Below are 21,619 nucleotides of genomic sequence, written 5' to 3' on the forward strand. Positions count from 1 at the left end.
AGAGCGACCTCGGAGCCAGGAGTAAGTCCAGAAGGAAAGAAGAGTAATTTTTTATTTTTATTAAATCATGGAGGGGTAATATAAGGTAACCACGTGGGTATGTAAAAAAAATTGTATTTTTTTTATCTTTTATCTTTTTACACAACTGACCATCCAGAGTCGAGATGCAAGTCTTTAGTAAAAAAAACCCTTTGACCATGTTTATACATGCTGGAATTTTTGAAGGTGAGTTTGTTGACACTCCCCGAATATTCTTTTGAAAGGGCCACCTAAAGATGAAAATTGCTTCATCATGGAGGCAGGCATGAAACAAGAAAGTTGCTTTTTTGGAATTTATTATGTTCTCAAAATAACAATATTTTAACATTGAAATAATACAATCCGAGTTGTCTCTTACTAGACCAAGTTGAAGATATCAATACAATTAGATCTAGTTAAAACAATTTCCCCACATGAATGATTAAGATTAGAAAATGATTACATCAGGTTTAAGTTTGCATGAAACAAACAAGGCCTTCACAAATACTTTCCCGTGATTTTTCAAGGGCATGTTTTTTTTTGAAAGGCAAGCTGGGGTTGGGCGGCCCCATAACAGAACAGCTGACCCATGTGGCAAAGGGATTCGATCATGGGCCTTGAGCTTGAAACAGGGGCCCGCTTACCAACCTCGGTGGTAAGGGCATTTTTGCTTTGGTTAATAAGTGAAGATAAACAATCATAGCTTAGAAGGTGAAACTGATTGTTGATCGCAAGGTCGATCTTGTGACCCAGCTTCACAAAGATTAAAAGTAGAAACAATCACAGCTGGCAATGACAATCATGACTTGTACTTTTCTCATGCTTCACTATCCTTGAGAAGGTGTTGTGATTGTGATTTCAAGAATCAGAGAGCATTACAAGTTATAACCACAAAGAACAAACATTTGTCAAGTACACCAATCTACGTATGGTAAGCAATCCACGTATTACAATAAGAAACAAGAGACATCGAGGGCAACCCAACAGCAATAACAAGCTAGAAAAGAAAAACTCCAGTAATTAAACAAGATTAGAATCTGGTAACTCGTCCCGAACAGTATATTTCACATATGCTACTGATGAAAAAGCAGCTTGCCATATCCCTTAATAGATAGAGGAATTACAAACGCCTATCAAAAATCTCCAATCAAACTAGAAGGGAGAAACATCTTGGTTTCTAGTTTTTCAGGCTAACTTGCAGGTGCAAGCTTCTGTTTCTTGGGCATCCTGTAACCACCAACCACACAGGCATGGTCTCGCTCAAAGGGTTCAAGTGTAACCTGCTCCGAGGGCTTGAACTGGTCTTCCTGTAGCCTTTTCACCTCTTGTGCGAAAACAGCCTCTGATGGGACAGTAGAGTCAATGCAGTTTGCCTGAAAACAGGAAGCATGTCGCACACACATAAAGAGATATAAATAGAGAGAAGGAAAAGAGAGACAGAGAATGTGTGTGTGTGCACGCAGACTTGCTTGTATCCTACAAGGGCATGCTTGGTTTGGCACAATGTCATAAATTGCCGTTTGGCAGGAAAAGATGATCATCCTAACCATTCCTCTTATATCCTATCAAAATCTTGTACTTATCATGAAAACAAACTCCAGCTATCCTAGAAATTTCCAATTCCCACATGCAAATTTCCTAACAGAAAACCAGAAATTCATAGCAAACGATGCAAATCTTTAATGCACACACAGATCCCAAAATCAGAATCACTCCACAGAATTAAGGGTCATCTGGTTAGATTTTCAAGATGGAAACAAATGGTGTGGATCACAAGAAAATTTGACAAACAGCTACAATAGAAGAAAAATGAAGATAATACGGAAATTGAGCCCAACCTATCTACAACTCAAAATCACCTACACCCAGAATGAAAGGGACAAGATCTGACCAAGAAAATTCACAAAGTGCACAAGGTAAAATGACTTGGATTTCAGAATCAGTTTCTCTATGACCATGAGATAATAATTCTAGTTTCGGAAAGCACGGTCACTGCTATTCACTCCAGTGTAATGCTATCCCATATCCCTAGACGGTGGATTTCAAAAATGATTTCATGATGCAATATTAGAATATGTATCCCCTTGGTATAAAATTATTGGGATATTTGTCAAGAAATCACCCATATTCTATAGCAAGCGCTTCATTAAATGATCAGCAATGCACTTAGAAGTAGAAACCCTTGATAATTGAGGATAAATATGAGAAAGTAGATGCCGTGCACAGAATGCCCAGTTACAAGATGGCAGAGGCACCCTTACCAGTTACCAAATATCATTCAAAGCATCCACTATAACATTAAAATACATATTTTGCCAAAGCATCCAATCATCCAGGTTGTCAAGAAGCATCATGTGCATGAAGGCAATTAAACTTCATATCAGCATGGAAATGGTTTATCTAGAAAATGCTGCTATACAGTTTTCGATGTTTACAAGGATATCTCCTATAACAGATGTTACTTAGAGCTTTAAACAACCAAGAATAGCAGACCTTTTGTTTCATTAGCAGGAAAGAGCAAGGCGCTGTTTGTTTTACATACATGCAAAGAATGGGCATTAATCTTAATCCCACTAGACCAAGAAAAGTGATAGACACAATTTTCTCAGGTGTATATACCTTTATAGATATCACGAAATGTCCACCGTTTTTCAAGAAATATGATGCATTCAACCCCAAAATGCGAGCCTGCATAACACAAACGGACAGATAAAGCAGAAATAACAAACATACTCTTGGTATAAGAAACTATGTGGTGGTCATCTTTTACAGTGAAAATAACTGCAAATAATACAGAAAGAATTCAACTTCTGAAATTTGAACAGTCAAAGGAATGATGCTTCATCACATGGATGGCAACTGAAATCAAATTAGTCAATGGAATTAATAATACTGTTATATGAATTAAATCCACAGATTGAAAAGATCAACATAGAATACCACACTTACTTCCAGCAGTGCAGCAACCAAGACACAAGAACATTAGAACAATGATTTCAGTTTGACACACTGACTGGAGATGAAAAAAATGGTGGTTTAGGCAAGGGAAAAAAGGCAGGAACGACATTTTCCACTGTTGCTTTGATGCTCTACACAGTTCTGTTATCCAAATTCGATCACAAAAAACATAAGTCGTGACACTATTTTACTAACAAAATCAAATGCCACAATGACCTGTTTAGTAAATAAATCTTTTTATCAAAATACAGTTACATAAACAACTGTCATTGTAAGTATGCAGATGGCATACAACTTTGCACAGTCATTTAGGCCATAAACGACAGTTATTGACAATGGACAATAGTACAAGTTAGTAAGTTACTAAGATCCAGTTTCTTTTCTACAGTTGAAACTACTGAAACAAGCAACATTAACATGGTGTAAGTTTGCATCAGAAAACTCAAATAGCATCATCCAATAGTGTCCTGAAGGGGAATCCGAGTAATTCATCATATGCTTAGCTGAAAAACAAGAATAAAAAGACCATAACCAAAAATAAACATTTACTTGATTATTGAAACTAAAAGTATAAGACAAGAAAACAACAGGACTTCAAAAAAACTTGGCATGTGAAGGAAAGAGACTGCCTGTCAATAACATTTTCACTTTTTCATGTATTACAGGATTTGTTTAAAATGGGTAAAAATATTTAATCACAAGACGACAAAATATTTGCAATTTTGCATCAGAGACTCGAACTGCATCATCCACATGTCTTGAAGGGGAATCCGAGTTAACTCATCACATGCACTTGACAGTAAAAATAGTGAAATATATATATATATATAGAAAGCAAAATGAAAAAAAGTTGAGAAGGATTTTAACATTTCATAATATGCACTACCTAAATACAGCAAAGGAATAAGGAATCCCCTCACAGAAAGGAAAACAAAAACACTAAAGAGCTCGAGGAAACTTAACTGTACAATATCACATATTAATGTAGGCCTACACGAAAAGCTAAATAATTCATATTAACAAATACACCTATTGAGATACTAGTCTCTTAGAAGAGACTAAACGAAACTTGGTTTTCTTTGAGTAATTGAAAAAATCTTGGCAATTTATAGAAGGAAAAAACTGGAAATTTTGGAAATTAGGAAAAAAACATAATACATAATTTAAAAAGAACATTACAACATAAGCAAGAAGTTGAAATGGAATAACTTGAGAAATCACAACATAATTTATATTCACAAGGAATGCAAAATATAAACAATGTGAGGGACTAGGAAATAATCAAGCATCACATCCATCATAATGAAGCACTTTCAAGACACGCACACCCACGACACAGACATACCCATGTGTACATGTTCACAACCCCCCTCCAGTATTCGCTACTTCCACGCTAATTAGTAGGGATGCACAACAAGCCGAGCTAGCTCGTGCTTGGCACGAGCTCAACTCATTTAAGCTCGTCGCAAACTCATTCGGGTAGATAAACAAGTCGAGCTTGAACACAAGCTCAAGCTCGGTACACATAAATGAGCCGAGCTTGGTCAGGCAAATAGGAAGGTTGAGCTCATTTAGCCCGATTAAGCTTGGTTTGTGTAGTTATATAATGAGCACAATACAGTATGTGTACATTTTATGTTTGCAAATTTGACACAGCAAGTAGCCTTGCTCAGATGGGTAAGGTGTTAGCCTTCAAATGAGGATGTGGGTAGTTAGAAACCCACTGTTTTCATTGCAGTTCAAAAAAAATTAAATAAAAAATGCTTGGCTCAAGCCGAGCTCAAGTTCAACTCAAACCGAGTTTGGACAAAAGCTGTTCAAGCTCCTCGAGATCGAGCTTGAACATCTAGGTGTGCATTGCTACTATTTAGTACACATACAAGGGAATATTGAGGGCTTACATGAACAAGCATCTACCCACAACCAGCTAAAAATGAGTGAATAAAGCAATATTATAGAAAGATGAATACTCGACCAGCAAACTCACATACCTGATCAGGCTGAGCAACATCAGAAAATATGACATCAACCATCCCAACCAACATACGGTACTTTGCAGGATGCCTGGCGTCCTCAATGATAGGCACAATATTGGGGCGTTTTGCCGCCATGTTTACCAAGTCTCTTCCGCTTCTATGTGAAAATTCAACCGCATAAACCACACCAGTCTATACAGTCCAATTGCAGCAGAAAAAGAACAAAGGGTAAGAAAACATCAGAACACATATGGGCATTGTAATACCAGCACTATATCAAAAATAAATATGAACGCTGTAATCTGATTCAGGCTCAGCACTACAAGAGGGCAACGTCCACACTAACTTGGTGAGAATATCGATAATGTTGATGACCAAAACCCACCAGATTCAACTGAGTTATTCAACTTGATTAGCTTGCTCAAGTCCCATAAACATTTATACTTGAGGCTCAAACTCAAACACTCAAATTCCAATGGCTCTCAATCAATACATTCCAACTCGTATTTGAATTGCCAACGGAGCAAAGTATGCCAGGAAAGGAGTCTCTAACACCATCACGAACTTACCGGTCCAACTAGATCTGATACATGAGACACTGTGGTTCCCGAAGCAGCCCCTAGGTAAAGAACGCGAGATCCAGGACCCTAACAACAACAAAATGTTAAAAAATCATCGAGTCTGAGAGGAAGATACCCACAAAGCTGAGGCACCAACATGAAGAAGAAAATGCACAAAAGAAAAAGCCATACAGAAATGGAAATGAAACCCTCACAAAACAATGACTTACCATCCATATATTGTCCACGCCGCCAAGAATCGCCGCAGCAAGCTTCGAACGAAACGGATTCCAAACTCTGTACTCCACCTTCGTGCCGTCTTCATTCTGGACATTCAAAACGCAGCTATGGCAATGAGTTATTCAATATGCATCACACACAAGCACTAAAAACAAAAGAGATTAACTTAGGCATCACATCTCTTGTTCGGTATTGCGAATACCTCAAACCTAAAGCAAACTCATTTACCATCTTGACTCAAACAACAACAAAAAAAAACTAACTTCGCCTAAAGAAATCGAGAAAAAGTCAGGTTTTTTTTCACCTGAACGGAAATCCGTTTTTCGCCGTAGACGGCTTCTCCAGGAACCAGGTTCTTGGTAACGAGGGCGTCTTCTTTCCCCTTCGCCACGAAAACTCCTTCATGTCTGTGCGGCTCGATGACCACCCTGCTCCCACCCTTCATTCCACCACCACCACGTCCGCGTCCCCTTCCGCCACCCCTTCCTCCACCTCTTCCTCCTGCACCAAACCTTCCTCCACCTCTTGCGCCTGCACCAAACCTTCCTCCACCTCTTCCGCCTGCACCAAACCTTCCTCCACCCCTTCCGCGGCCGCCGTCTCCGCGCCCTCGTCCTCCATCTCCGCCCCTAAATCCTCCACCTTCACTCCAGTCAAAAGAACACCCAAATGAAAATCAGGATTAGATCTCCAGAAAAAAGAAAATCCACAAATCCGAGCTTTTACACAAACGATTAAGCAGAAAACCGCGAAATAGGCAGATTTTTTAGATATATTCAGATCGAACCAAGAAAAAGAAAAAGAAGAAGAGTTTTTACCTCTCGGGGGCCTCATACTGAGAGAAGAAGGGATCGTGCGATGGGACAACGGGTGATGCGTAAGATCTTCGTTTTTAGGGTTTTAGTTTTTCATATATAGGCGCGCGTTCGTTGAAAAGTTAGGGTTTTAAGAGAATTTTACCGTATCAACCCTGATCTTTATGAAAAATTACTTGGGTGACTTTTCAGTGATGACTGATGAGATTAGGGTTTTAGGGTTTTGGTTTTTTTTTTTTTCCTATTCTTATAAACAAGATGAGGCTAGTCACTCGCTGGTGGCAAGGGGTAAGCCACAGAGTTTTACACTGTACCCATAGGTACGGCCGGCAGAGTCAGTGTGACTAGATCTTTGATACTTGGTGTTGTTTATCCTTGTAAATATCAAAAAAGTTAGGGTTAATAAGACCCCACCAGTCATAGTACCATTGAGTTTTGAACTTGCGACGTCCCAACACAAGGCTACGTGCACTGACAGTTCCTACTAAACAAGCATAGCCTCTGCTGGTATTTAAGGTTTTGGTTGTTACAAAGGTAGCCCCCGGACTCCGTTTTTCTTAATAAAATTGCTTTGGTAGACTATGCTCAAGGGTAAAATTGTACAGTAAGTCCAGCTAGCTCGAGCCCAATCCGTTTGAGCCTGGGTTAGGCAGACCTCTGTCAGTCATACAACTATACTATTGGGTTTTGAACCTGCAATGTCCCAACACAAGGTGACATGCGCTAGATGCTCCTACCAGACAAGCAGAGCCCCGTTGGTAACTGGTTTAAGCTTTGATTCAAGAACGTTCGAGTAAATAAAACGAGTCTGAACTTGAGCAAGAACTCAAACTGGGTCGGTATACATAAACAAGCAGACCTTGATCAAACTACCAAACTTTGTGAAGTTCGATTAGCCCGATTAAGCTCAATTCATGTGATTGTACAAGGCAAATAGTTTAAGTATATGTATTAAGTTTGTTGATTAACCAACACCAGCAAAAACAGTCTTACCTTGGTGGTAAAGGCGTTTGCCTTATGTAGAAGAGGAACTGGGTGGAGCCCACCCTTTCTTTCCATAGCATTTGAACCTGATTACGGTTTAAGAAATTTCATATCGAGCCAAGGTTCAACCTGATGGAGGACTTAATTTCGAGCTGCCAACTACATCACTCGGTGGTAATCGGTTCAAACAGGACCCAACTGAGCTTGGAGCAAAAACCGCTCACTGAGCTCGGTCTGCAGTGGGTCGAGTACCCTAAAGCCCATCTGGTTCCCGACTCAATGAGCTAAAACAATTAGCATTTACTCAGCAAGTTTGAGAGTATGAGTTGGAGATATAGTGATGCAGTTCCTGTGTTGTTATCTTTATATGCTAATTTGGTTAGGAAAATTTTGTGTAGAACCAAAAGTTACTGCTTTTCTGATCACGGTTATAAGTGAATGTTGTTCTTTTAAGCTGCCGGAACGACGACCGTAGGTATGTCCGGCTGAGCCAGCACGACCAAGTCTTCATGCCGAGTGCGGTTTCGCCGGGTTATAAATTAAAAAAAGTGAATGTTGTTTTAGTTAGTAATAACAATGGATTTGCATTCAATTGTACTTCTTCTTCTTCTTCACTTGCACCACCACCATCATAACATAGTCCATTTTTTTTTTTCAGACATCCACATCAAATCATGATCTTTGTATTAATCCTAACCATCATCAACTTGATGAATTTCTCTCTTACTGGGAAAGCTCTAGATATGATGCAGCAGAACTAAAAGCATCAACAAACATTTCATGTTAGCTCATAGCCATGTGTGTGTGTCTGACCACAATAGTAGGCATTTTTTAAAAGGATTTGAAGAGCAGAAAAGTATTTTTCATTCTATCGAACCCTTAAAAAATCTAAGTGGTAACCAAAACAATAGCTCATGATAACCAGCAATTAGAAGCAACATTTATATCCATAAACCAACAAATCAATAAACTTTAGGATTCTATCCAATCACCAATGACTCAAATCCTCGCATTCAAACTATGGTTGGCATTTCTTTTGCATGGTTGCAAAACAACTTAGCTGTAGATCCCCAACAAACAAACTGGGGTCGTCTTCTTTTTTTTGTTTTAGGATAAAAGTGAAAAGAATTTATTGAAAATATTTCAGAAAGATTTGAAATCATGGGTTGCCTGAAATCTCATGTTCGGTTTATTGAACATGAGATTTCAGGCTATTAGAATCGCACCTGAAAAAGCAATTTTGAATGATCCAACCGAACGTCCCCTGACAAAATTTCCCGGCAAGGGAAGTCACGTCCTGAGGTGCATTAACCAATGCGAACTTACATTCCTCTTTTGCGATGGTCGGGCCAGATACAACCTCAAAAGCCTTGAGAAGAAATCTGGTTCGAACCATTTGTTTGGGATGTCATTGGCTTTTTCAAATAGGGCCTGCATATCCTGATTTTCGCCCTGGCTTATGAACCCATTTTGGATCTGACTGGCCAAGAGCTATAATTTCTTTTTATTTTTTCTACTCATCGAAACCACCCCAGAGGTACATAGACCTAGTAGCTCTGGTTCAGCCTGCCGTACGCTAGCTACAATTTCTTCTTAAGCCAGATAGCCGACCACTGACCGTCTAAGTGTTCATCCAAACTTGAATGGTGGTAGGTGTAGGTTGTCATCTCATTCAACTCAAGTGCGTAAAGGGATAAAAGCACAACCAACAAAAGTCTCTCAGCTAAAAGGCTCATACAAAAAGAAAATGGGAGGGTAAAGATGATTTTGAATCAACCTTAGAATAAGGCCAGGAATAAGATAGTAAGAAGGTTAGGCGTATTAAGAAATTATATTTAATGTTATTGGCAAATTAGGAAACATTGATTTGGATGGGAAAAGTGAAGATGAATAGATTAGTATGTTAAGAATTAAGGATTGGTTATAGATAGCATCTATCAATTTAAATATGATATGATAATATTTGCTTTTCTATAATACAAAGCTCTCTCTCCCCCGTGTTACTTATCAGACACTATATATAAACATGTTTCAATTTTTTTTGGGTAGCCTATAGGGATGCATAGCTGGCTCGACCCGGGCCATAAATGAGCCGAGCTTGTACAAGCTCTTAGGCTCAAACCAAGCAAACAAGCTGAGCCTGATCAGCCTACCGAGCTCGATAAGGCTCGGTTCATGTATTTTGGATACACCCCACCCCACCCCACCCCTTCTCGAGACCCGCTCAAACGCCCCGTCCCCCTTCTCCAACATGTCTTGTCTTCCTTCTTGAGCCCTATCTCATTTCTCAAGTCTCACCCCATCCCTCTCTCTCTCCTCGATCCCCACCCTGCCATCTTTCTCGCTCTCTCTCTTCCCCTTTTTTTTCTCTCTTTCCCCTTTTCCTTTCACGCTCTTTCTCTTCTCCTTCTCTCTCTCTCTTGTTGCTTAGGGATCCAACTACATTGAGAATATTTTAAGTATAATCATTATTATTGTATACATGTTGCTATTTTGTTCGATCTTAATGTTAAGTTATTGATTAACACTACAATAAGTATATCCCAATTAGAGTTTGCAAGTATTATTGTAAGTCTATTGTATGTTATCAATGGAATTAGACCAAACATAGTTTTTAGCACAAGCAAGTTGAACCGATATACTAGTAATCCAGGACAAGAGGATTGAGATATCATTTATCGCGTCCTAAAGTTCTTGAGAGAAACTTAAGATTATGAGGTATTCTATGAAAAGGAACTTATTGTACTTAAAAGGCACAATTATGTAAACTGAAATTCTAATTCTAATGAGTCATTATCTACAAGTGGTTAGATATTTACCCTTCGATCTAGAGCAGTTGCTTAGAAATCCAATAAGCAAACTTGATAATACATTATACAATGAAAGCAAAGTTGATAGCACTAGCATCATCGAGTATGGAAGGAGAGTGACTAAAGAATCTCTTAATGGATATACCATTAGAAGATAAGTTAGTACCACCGATAGCTATGCATTATGATAGTCAAACATCTATATGTAAAGCGTGAAGTAATATTTATAGTGCAAATTTTAGACATGTCAGTTCAAAACACAATTATATGAATAGTTTACTCAAGTAAGGGGTAATCTCAATTGAATATGTGAAATCTTGTCAAAACTTAGTGAATCCATTGACAAACAGGTTTTCTTGAAAATTTATCTTTAAGACATCGAGAGAAATGTAATTAAAGTCTATAAAAGCAATCACTGTCAATGAAAACTCAATCACATAGTCAAACCATGTCTAGTGATTCAAACAAGTCTATGAGTGATTGGATTGAATACTTAATTTTTTTTCATTCCTGATGTCAAATACTCAAAATCTGTGTATAGATGTTGAATTCAAATTAAACTCTTAATAAGATTCATAGGCCTTATGGTTGGGCTATTTCAAACAGGTTTACACCCTTGATGAACTTACCTATGTGAATGTGAAGGTAGGGGTTACTTTTATGGGACTTGGACTTTATTTCTTGAGAACTCATAAAACTGGGATACAACACATGACCCTTAATATGCAACTTTTATATATTGGTAAACACACTACAACCACCTAAAGTGAAAGTGAGTGTTACGATGTCTGAAAAGCCAATTAGGATTCTCAATTCTAGGATAACGCTATTGGGGTCCCAGACTGACTAAAACTAAGTAACACTAATGTGGAGGTTCAAGCTCAAAAGGTACCTTCATTTATGCATTGTATCTTTTCAAACAACCTTTTGAGTCCTTTCTATATGTTTAATCCACGTGAGGGATTATTGGGTTTTGGCTCAAAACTATCTAAGTTTTCCATGAATTTTTCATTATTTCTCTAAGTTTATGGGTTTCTTGTAATGCCCCAAAATTTTCAACTTAAAAATTTAGAAATTTGTTTTTTATAAATACAAATCTTTCAAACAATGAAAATATTTGAATACAAGTTAAACAATTATGAGTGAGTTACAATAAAAAAACAACTACACAAGACTGAATTCATTCCTCTAAGAACTTGGATTCTGATCCGAAAACAAGCAATTTCATATATTCAACTTCGATATTCATCCATCAAAATAAAAATGTAATTAATTTAACAATAGAGCATCACATTAATGTATATTGTCAAAATAATTCTTGTCTAACTAGAACCCCAAAATAATCCTAGGAACAACTACTGATAGTGTCATGGTCCACCGGCCTTGGTCCTGCACCACGTCATCACTTCAACTAATGATCTTAACTTGCATTCCTCATAAAATGAGGTCAGTCTCTTTTGAGTTAGTAAGATGCAATACAACATAAAGCATGTATATTATAAAATATTTATTTTCACATATTAATCACAATTTCAAAACAAAACATTCACCTAACAACAATGCATAGACAAAATGATTCATTCAATGACATATCCATGATATGATAATAATGCAACAATATGCATAAATCTCACAACTCATCAATTGTGTATTCATGATATGAGATAAATATCAATAATTGATAACAAATCTCAAATTGCATAAATAAATCTTTGTTTCATCTTAATTACTTGGCTAGCAATACTTGAGTTTTCACTGAATCAACAATGCTACTTCAGGTTGTATTATTTTATGTTCCTAAGGAGTCAACCTCACTAGGGGTTTCAAAAATGGGCGGCCCGTGACTGAGAGAATTTTTGAAATGACAATCTTACTAAAAGTGGATGCATCCTAAACCACTGCAGTAGATGGGGTAATCACCAAAGCATATATAAAACCTCAATCTCCATAACTTCAAGTGACTGGAGACCAATGAAACACCTTGCTTTCAAAATAAAGTGGCACCGCAGATAAACTTACATGCCCAATGTCACTCGAGGTTGTACCTTCTACTTTCTCTAAGTATATTTATCATGGATGGGTTACTAGGTCTATTATCTTCATTAGATTTATTATTATATCATGCACCTCATTTTTTTAGGCCATTCAGGGCCTAGAAGCCCAATTACCTCTGAGAACACAGTCACATCAATGTCATTATGTGAACCCAACCCGTTTTGACTTATACTTGGGCACTTTTAGCCCATAAGTGCATACCACCGGTGAAGGCAATCAAAAATTATAATTGTGAATTTATTCATGTATTATGGCACTTCCTTACATGTCTCACAGGTTTTTAATAGACTTCAGCTCGTTCACCAACTTACAATGTGTAAACAATGACTCACATGAATTATACATCAAGTTCAACATTAAGAACATCCACACAAGTGTGTGTATCACACTGTGAATGTCCCTTAAACCATTCACGCAACTTAAGAAAGATAATGAAAGTATACATATCATTCATATGACTTTCGACAAATGCGCTTTACATTCATAACATCATTATGAAGAGCATGCAATCCAAACACATACTCACATATGAAAATTTTCAAAAGCTTATATGTACTTATTTGCATGTATCTACCTTCTCTAAGTTATGAGTGTGTGTATATATACATATATACCGATCTCTCTCTAATCGTGCACACCACATATTTACTTGAATGCATGCATTTGAATTTCAAAACATATGTGTAAAAAAATTAAAAGTGTGTATGATCAAATTTTTAAATGCTTTAATGTTCGAGTTTGAAACCCAAAACAGGCCTGATGAGGCCTAACTAAAATCCACTATATATGATCAAATTTTCTCTCCACCCATCAAATGTTCAACCAAGATATTGATCAGGTTTAAAGAATCAAATTGATCAAACCATCAAAAAAAATAAACCAATCAGAGTTTTAAAATGTCAACAAAATCTGATTTTAAAACCACCCTGTACATATTCTTAAAAAAGAAAACTCTTTGGTCTCGATTGAAATGCCAACAAAATTTTTTATTTACTATTTTTTTTCTCAAGCCTGATCAGGGCTGATTAGACCCTATCAAGCTAATAAAAACTCTTTTGGTTAACCCTGATCAGATTTTTCAAATATGATCAGAGTTCAAATAAAAGTTTCTTTTTTTTGTAACTTGCAGGCTCACCTGCCCACCACCAGGATCGATCAGGGTCTGAACGGCTAGCGTTCAGACCTTGGTCTAGCACTGCTAAATTCAGATCGAAATGCAAATTTGGTCAGCTCAGGTATGGATGGTCCAACCGGGTGGCCATCCCAAGTCTAGCGCTGCCAAATTCAGACCGAGGTCCGAATCTGGCCAGCCCAGATTTGGATGGTCTGGCCAGGTGGCTGATCCAAGTTTGGCACTGCCAGATTCAGACTGACCAGCCCAGGTTTGGATGGTCCAACCAGGTGGTTACCATGGTCTAAATCTCTTTGGTTTAGGCCGGTGTTTGCCCACTCAGCCAACGAACAAAGTAAAAAAAAGAAAACAGGTTTTGTTTATTTTTTTAACAGAATCAGTGCCACCCTAGGCACTGGTCTAAACCTAGCCGGTTCAGGCCATGGCCTGAGCATGAGCCGAACATTGCTTACAAGCACAAGGATATAAAAAAATCTAAGAAACTCATCAATGCTTAGGATGAGATTCTAGAACTCTTGCTTAGTTCCAAACCCAGAACCTAAGCAAGGTTCATCACACACACACACACACACACACACACACACACACACACACACATATATATATATATATATAGTCAACAATGCCTCTTATTCTTCAAAATGAGATTATCAATTTGAAATTCATTTAGGAACTAACCATAAACTATGGAAATAACTGTCAACATGTTATTTGGAGGATGATGAACAAATCTGTATAAATCCATATTAATAAAAAAGCTAGTCATGAACAAAGACTACCCTTAGGATTCACATGGATTAAAACCAATCGAAAACATGAGTTTAGAGATGGAATATCGCTCACCATCATATGCTTTAAAAAATAAAAAAGCATCATTAAAGTACATAGAATCTATGAAATGAAAAATGAAGGCTTCAAAACATGGGTATGGGTTTTGCATCCATGCATACCCATATACATGTGTGCATTATACTAGAATGCATGCACGTATAATGGATAAAGAACTTTAGAATGTGCAAGAGATGAGTTGGATTTTCTTACTTTTACTAGAACTTAAAACAAGAACAATGAATGAGTTGGGCGTGTGGATCCTTTCCTCAATTCGTGTAGAGAGAAGTTCGAAAACACCTCTCTCTACACGGATTTTGGTTAGGGTGATGCTCGTTAATAAAAATGGGGTTCTTGGATGAACTCTAAGGCTACTCCAAAAAGAAAGAAGAAAAAGAGAATGGAGGAGAGAGGAGAATGAGACACGCAGCAAAAACATGAATAGTGATTTGAGCTTCTTCAAAATGTATTCTTATAGATGTTTAGAGAGAGAGAATGGGTAGATAAGGATGGAGGGTTGAGAGAGGTTAACGGAAGATGGAGGGTTGACAAGAGTCAACACTAACCAATTTTTCCCTCTTTCACGACCTTTTTCCCTTCTTTCACAAAAATGGAAAGACAAGAAAAAGGTAAACCCCTATGTCATACCTAGGGATGGCAGTGAACCGAGGGACAACGAAGCTCTGCCCCGCCTCACCCCATTTGGACCGGGGATGAAGAGCATGAAACGGCGGGGATGAAGGTTAAAATCTATCCTCGTGCGGCGATGGAGGCAGCGATGGACTTACGCTTTTTCCCACCCCGCCCCATCCCCGTCCCAATCTCTGCCTAGCTCCGCCCCGCCCTGTCCTCAATCCTTTAAGGAATGACTATAGACTAAGGGAAAATGGGGCCCCGCCTCGCCTCGATTGGACCGGGGATGGAGGACATGAAACGGGGATGGAGGCGGGGTGGAGGTTAAAATCCATCTCCGTGCAGGGATGGAGGCGGGGATGGAGGTTCGGATTTCGAAACGGGGCGAGGGTGAAGACCTTGTCCCCGCCCCGTCCACTGACATCCCTAGTCATACCTTTGTCTATCCTTGAAAGGCAAGCTTATGACCCTCCAATGGGGACTAAGGCTTGGGATGGGGGAGAGATGGGTTGTCCCCATCGTGTGGGCCCCACACCTTCCCACCAAAATTTGAATTCTCCTAGGCTCCCTCCTAAGATTTTCCAATAGGTTTGGGTCCAAATCCAAAACCAATGTGGGTCCAAACCCATGACATATTAACATTTTTATTTTTATTAATATTTATTTTTTTGTTAATCATCTACATCTTATGTCATATTTCTAAAATAATTATGTTTATAAATCAAAGTTAGAAATTCACTTAATATCTTAAGCATAATTTATATTATATACTTGTTAATTAGCAAACCATCACTAATTACTCATAATTTAGTAAATAAATGCTCAATGTCTAACAATTATATGCTAATAAATCCTAATTAGCAAAAACACTTACTAAGTTACTAATATTGTTAGCTAGGTACCAATTTAATTTTTCATCCAAAAGAATAATTAATATTTGTATTTCTTCCATACTTGGCTAAAATTCTCTCTTCACTCACTTAGCTAGTTAAGATTTATCAAGAAAATTAGTCGCCAAGTTAATTAATTCAATCAAATAATTTAATAACATAGTTTAGTTGCTAACTAATCAACTTTCTTAGTTTATTTATCAGTTAGCTCTTAATTTCCACTGTGTCAAAGTTAAGCCAAAAATATAGCAGTCAAACACAATCAAACACACATGTTAATAACATAGGAAATAGAGATTTTTTTTGCATTGCTTACAATATTTTTTATTTAAAATTCTAAAATTTTGTGGATCTTACATTTCTTATCTTTCATGGCCATAGGGATACACCCACAGTACACGGCCGACTATACTTCTCATAGGCTAGGCATTCTACAAGTTTAGTTCATGTTGAAAGTTGTAAGGAATCCTCTTGTCCTTATATTGTGAGGGGTTGAGGGCAAGGCCCTCAAGGGCATTAGATCTTGGGCTTGTACATCTCTTTATTCTTGGGTCTTAGACCATAGACTACAGACCTTAGACCTTGGACCTTAAATCTTGAATCTTGAACCTTGACCCTTGGAACTTGGACCTTGGATCTTGGACTTGGATTTAGATTTGGATTTGGATTTGAGTTTCAGTTTGGTCTTTGACATATTTTTGTAGTACTTGGGATGAATTTAATCATCAAGTCTAAAACCAACTTTTGACTGAACCATTAATAGACTTTGACCCAACCTTGAATTACCTTGGATCTTAACCCTGATCCGTTTGAACCTTCTTGGACGGTTTTGTCTCTAGCAAGGTCACTTTGGACCCTGCTTTGCCCTTTTTCATATCTTTTTGGCACCCCTCTTTGGCCAACTGTTTAGGCTTTTACGGTTGAGCGTTTGACCAGCTATGACCCATTATTGCTAGTCGTTTGGGCCTATTCAAGATTCTTTAAGGCCTTTATTGATAGTTGTTGGGTTGGGGTCTATATAAACCTCAACTCTCTCCCATTCTTCTCATCCCTCAACTCTCTCATCTCCTCTCTTTAGCTCTCATTTCTCCTCTCCCACAAGCTCTACTATGCTCTACTCTCTCTCCTCTTTTGGAGTACTTTCAGGATCTAGATCCAGTTGACTTTTAAGATCTAACTTCGGCTGCTATTTGAATCCATACCTACATGTAGTTCAAATTCATATCTGGGTATAGTATGGATTCATACTCATATATGAACTCATGATCAATACTCAATTCGAGCTTACATCAATCATGATCATCCTTACCTAGTCAAGAGGTTGTTTAAGGTGGTTCATGTCAAGGTTATCGGTTTTACCCAATGCAAGGTGTACACTGATTTTTCATGAGAAGGCAAAAGCTCGATTGTATCCTAGGTGTACAATTGAACGAGTACCCCATTGCATCAATGACTTAATCCTAAGTGGAGCAACTATCACTTGAAAGATAGCGGGTGTATATGTGTGCCTCCGAGGACACTTGGTTTAAGCTGAGTTGCTTGACCCATTAAGAAGCATATTTTCCAGCCCTCACAAAATATGGATGGTCAAGTGGGTCCAATGAGGAGACTTGTTCAAGCCACATAATTACAACCTCTAGCAAGTTTCTGTAGTCTTCCAATTTCAATGGTGTGAGAAACCTGGAAACCTATGCGGCGTAAACCCTAACCTTGTTTAGAAAATGAAAAAAAAAATATTTTTTGAAGGTTTCAACTCTCTTTGCACTCTAGCCATTGAATTAAAAAAAGGTTAAAGTGTGATGCAAAGAACTGCAACATATTGCGGTTTACACCATACCAAACGAATGCTTAGAGAGTAGCAAAAGAGCTAGGCACAAAAAAAAACAAGCTTCAATTTTTAGGATAATTTGTAACTAATGGGGGTAAACATGCAATTTTGCATCACATTTAACCATTTTTGTCTCTCATTCGAACAGAGCAACACGAGTTACGAGTGGTGATTTGAGCAATTTGTTAATAAGTACTCTTCGTTGATATGATGTTAGGCACCCATTAAAGTCGGTGTCGTGCATAAATTTCCCTAAGAGTTTTCTTCGCTAAGAAAATTCTGATAACCAGATTCGTGACTATGGTACATCAAACTCACAATTGAAGCTACTACTTGTACTAGCTGAGGCACAAATAACCATCTAGACATATTATGTGCAAACATTGGCATATTAGTTGTATTGATGCCACAACCAAATGGCATACTTTCCCCACCATTCAGTACCATCACCAAACATCTCCACGGCAAGCCGTTGATCACTATGTTGGACGGTGGGGATGCCAAGTTACCCTTAAGCAGTGATTTGGCAGATCATTTGATATGTTGTCGAAGGGAAAAAGCTTGTACCAATGTTGATCACATGAGTCCATGACCCAAGATCTGCAACTAGGAAGTGAGACATATTTGTTTGGGAAGCAATATGAAAAATGAGTGGAAAATGCATTCTTATAACATAGGAAGTGCACTTCCTACAAACAAGAAGTGAGTTTCCCTATGCTTCTCCCTTTATGGGAGAAGCATCGTGCTTCCTTCTTTGGGGGAACTCTTCCCCCTCCTAGGGGGGCACTTTAGCTCTGCCTTAAGCTAATAAAATGAGTTGAGTTAGCTAGATCAAGCTTGGCTCGTTTGCCTTAAACTCAAGATCAGGTCAAACCCAGGCTTGCTGAGCTAGCGCATTTGAATGAAAGAGATTATTTCAAGGTGGGACAAGAGAAAAACTGAACTCTCAACTCTGTCACTCATTGTAGTGTGATATATATATATATATATGGATGGAGTCTCTAGAATATGAGAACTGAAAATATGAGAACTAATGTGTGAACCATAATTTTCATGAATTTTTTTATTCTTTTTCTTGAATCTAACCATACAGATGTGACCTACATGCTTGGTTTTATAAAAACACGGTCTTGAATAATCCAACTTTGATGCATAAATGAAAAATTTTTGAGGCTTAAAATCAATGGCTCTCATAAATATTCAAGCATTCAAAAATCATATTTTTTCATGGAAAACACACGATCCAATGGTTTATTCCTAGCAAATTCATCAAGCCAAGCACATCCACATGGTTGGATTTTCAAAAAAAGTGTCAGAAATCACATATTTTCAGTTCTTATATTTTGGTTCTCATATTCTAGTGACTCTCTCTCTCTATATATATATATATTTATATATATATATATATAATGTTTAACTTCAAGGGCATGCTTGAAAGTAGAAAAAACAAGTCTGGAGATTCAAATAATAAAAAAATTTATTCTCATGCAATTTCAAACGAGAGAAAAACCTTTATATAAAAATGGTCATGCTTTTGTATGATTTTACCAGCTATACATATCAAAATTTTCTCCATCTAACGAGGCTGAGAAATAAAGTCAAAATTTTCAATTTTGTACGTCTCATGCATTTCATATGATTTGAATATTCTAATTTTCTAAGAAAACATTACCACTTCAAAATGTAAGCCAAAAGCCTACTAGATGAGTCGAGCAACCCTTGGTTAGACTTGTGTTATGCATTTGAAATTTATGTAACAAACTCATTGAGTTGAAAGAGCATATTTCAGAGTAGGGATGCAAATAGTTTGGATCCAGAACAGCTAAATACATGGTAATTCAGATCAGAATTGGACCCAGAACAATAAAAATTTGAAAAAACTCCATCCTGGATCGCAAACAAGTTGGATCTGAAACAACTAAATGCATGGGAATTCGAATCAGAATCGGATCTGAAAAAGTCAAAAATTGCAAAGTCTCCATACTGGATTTTCAGAGGTTCTAAGAAGTTAATTACCATACCAAAGTGAACTGAGTTGAGCAACTAGGTTAGTTTAACAATGTACATCTGCTGAACCTGGCCTTAATGTTGCTTATACGAATGGAGACAACCAGCTGAGCTGGGCCAGCTTGTATTTGGATGAGTGGGTCCCATTTTGTTTTGGTTGTATGGTTCACTGATGAGCATTTTTCTGGTAAAATAAATCCAGTTGTTTGGTGGGCTAGACCCAAGGCTGGTTTGGGCCAAGGTTTGCTAAACTAGAAAGCAAAAGCAGGAAATGATATGGGAAGTGAAAACACGAAATGAGACATTTTAAAATTTATAGGAAGCAAGAAGCACTAAATCAATTTAAAAGCGAAACATGAATAAACAAGGAAACAATATGGTAACTGAACATGAAGCAAATAAAAACTAAAATAAAATACTAATATTATATTTCATGTGTTTTTAGTGTAAGAATTTAAATTTTGTTAAAAACTAACAATAATGGTTACCAATTTAGAGAAAGCACATGAGAAGTGAAAGCACATGAAAACATGAAAAAAATGTAAGAAAAACATATATGAAGCTTGTAAGAAAGTATGAACGAAACATATGGGAAGCATGGAAGAAGCGTGAAAGAATCAAGATTCACATGTGGAGCATAGCCATGATCATGGCTCTGAGCGCCAAGAACAAGCTTGGATTCATAGATGGATCGATCACCAAGTATGAGTCAACATCATCATCATTTGCTGCATGGGAGTGATGTGACTACATGGTATTGTCCTAGCTTCTAAACTCGATGCATAAGGGCCTTGCATCGAGTGTCATTTATATAGAATCCACAACAAAAGTTTGATCATAGCTTCGAGAAAGATTCTGCCAATCGAATGCTCATAGGATCTATCAAATCCAACAAGAGATCATTAACCTGAGGCAAACATACTCTTCGTGGCTGCATATTTTATCAAATTAAAGGGAATGTGGGATGAGATGTCCATATATGTCACTGTCTCAATGTGCTGATGCAGAGCCATGAAGATAATCTAGGAGATACAACAACGTGAGAGGCTTATCAAGTTCTTAATGGGCCACAACAATAGATACAATGTCATTCGTAGCTAAATACTCCTCATGAGTCCATTATCGAGTGTTTATAAAAGATATACACTCATAATCTAAGAAGAAAGAAATGAGACCTCCGATCCACCCCTACTCATGACTCAGTTATCGTCACTATAGAGGAAATCAACCATGCTATGAAACTTGATTATTCAAGGAATTCTTAGCGACATGTTTGGCCCAAGTGCTACCATTGTGGGAAGACGGGTCATGTTAAAGTCAAATGCTATTACCTTCATGGATTTCCCAACCATACAAGGAACTCTCCCAATGGTCGTCTCAACAATCAAGCAAACGTCAATGCTTTCATTGCGACACCAGATCCAGAGAAACCAAATCCAAATCATGTTGTTCCTTAGCTTACCCAAGAACAATATGAAAAGATCATGACTCTAGTCAACATAGGTAACCTGACTCTTCCTCCTATGGGCAATCTCACAGGTAACCTCTGTAATCCATTAGTTTGTTTATTTAGATTTCAATCCTGGATTATTGATTCGGGTGTCACAGACCACATTACAAATTCTTTAGATAACATTTCTTCTCCTATAAAATTATATTTTTCTCATGTTGGCCTACCAAATGTTTTTTTCATCCCCATGACGCACATTGGGAGCCTCACGATTTCTTCAAAAATCACTTTGAAAAATGTTTTATGTGTTCCTCAATTTAAGTTTAATTTTATTTTTGTTAGCAAGATGATCCGTGATTTAAAATATGAAGTCATATTCAAGGATGATTATTTTTATTTCAGGACTCACACTCAAAGAAGAAGATTAGAGCAAGT

General features: G+C 37.6%; 1 protein-coding gene and 2 non-coding genes across 3 annotated transcripts; all 3 read right to left on the bottom strand.

Annotated features, from left to right (window-relative positions):
* Positions 1-1,020: 1,020 nt before the first annotated feature.
* Positions 1,021-6,632, bottom strand: LOC149822844 (rRNA 2'-O-methyltransferase fibrillarin 1-like). Its single transcript, XM_089980115.1, has 7 exons — positions 6,571-6,632; positions 6,057-6,394; positions 5,743-5,838; positions 5,522-5,599; positions 4,968-5,144; positions 2,638-2,706; positions 1,021-1,391 (listed from the first exon to the last, which is right to left on the bottom strand). Exons 1-7 carry the CDS (start codon positions 6,584-6,586, stop codon positions 1,209-1,211), a joined length of 957 nt encoding a protein of 318 aa, XP_089836241.1. The 5' UTR covers positions 6,587-6,632; the 3' UTR covers positions 1,021-1,208.
* LOC149822845 (small nucleolar RNA snoR60) lies at positions 3,406-3,477 on the bottom strand. The gene has a single exon (XR_016426259.1). It is a non-coding gene; the product is annotated as a small nucleolar RNA snoR60 (small nucleolar RNA).
* On the bottom strand, positions 3,700-3,769 carry LOC149822846 (small nucleolar RNA snoR60). Its single transcript, XR_016426258.1, has one exon. It is a non-coding gene; the product is annotated as a small nucleolar RNA snoR60 (small nucleolar RNA).
* Positions 6,633-21,619: the final 14,987 nt, after the last annotated feature.

This window comes from Nuphar pumila, chromosome 11 (assembly GCF_984573655.1).
Source record: "Nuphar pumila chromosome 11, dmNupPumi1.hap1.1, whole genome shotgun sequence".
NCBI lineage: Eukaryota > Viridiplantae > Streptophyta > Magnoliopsida > Nymphaeales > Nymphaeaceae > Nuphar > Nuphar pumila.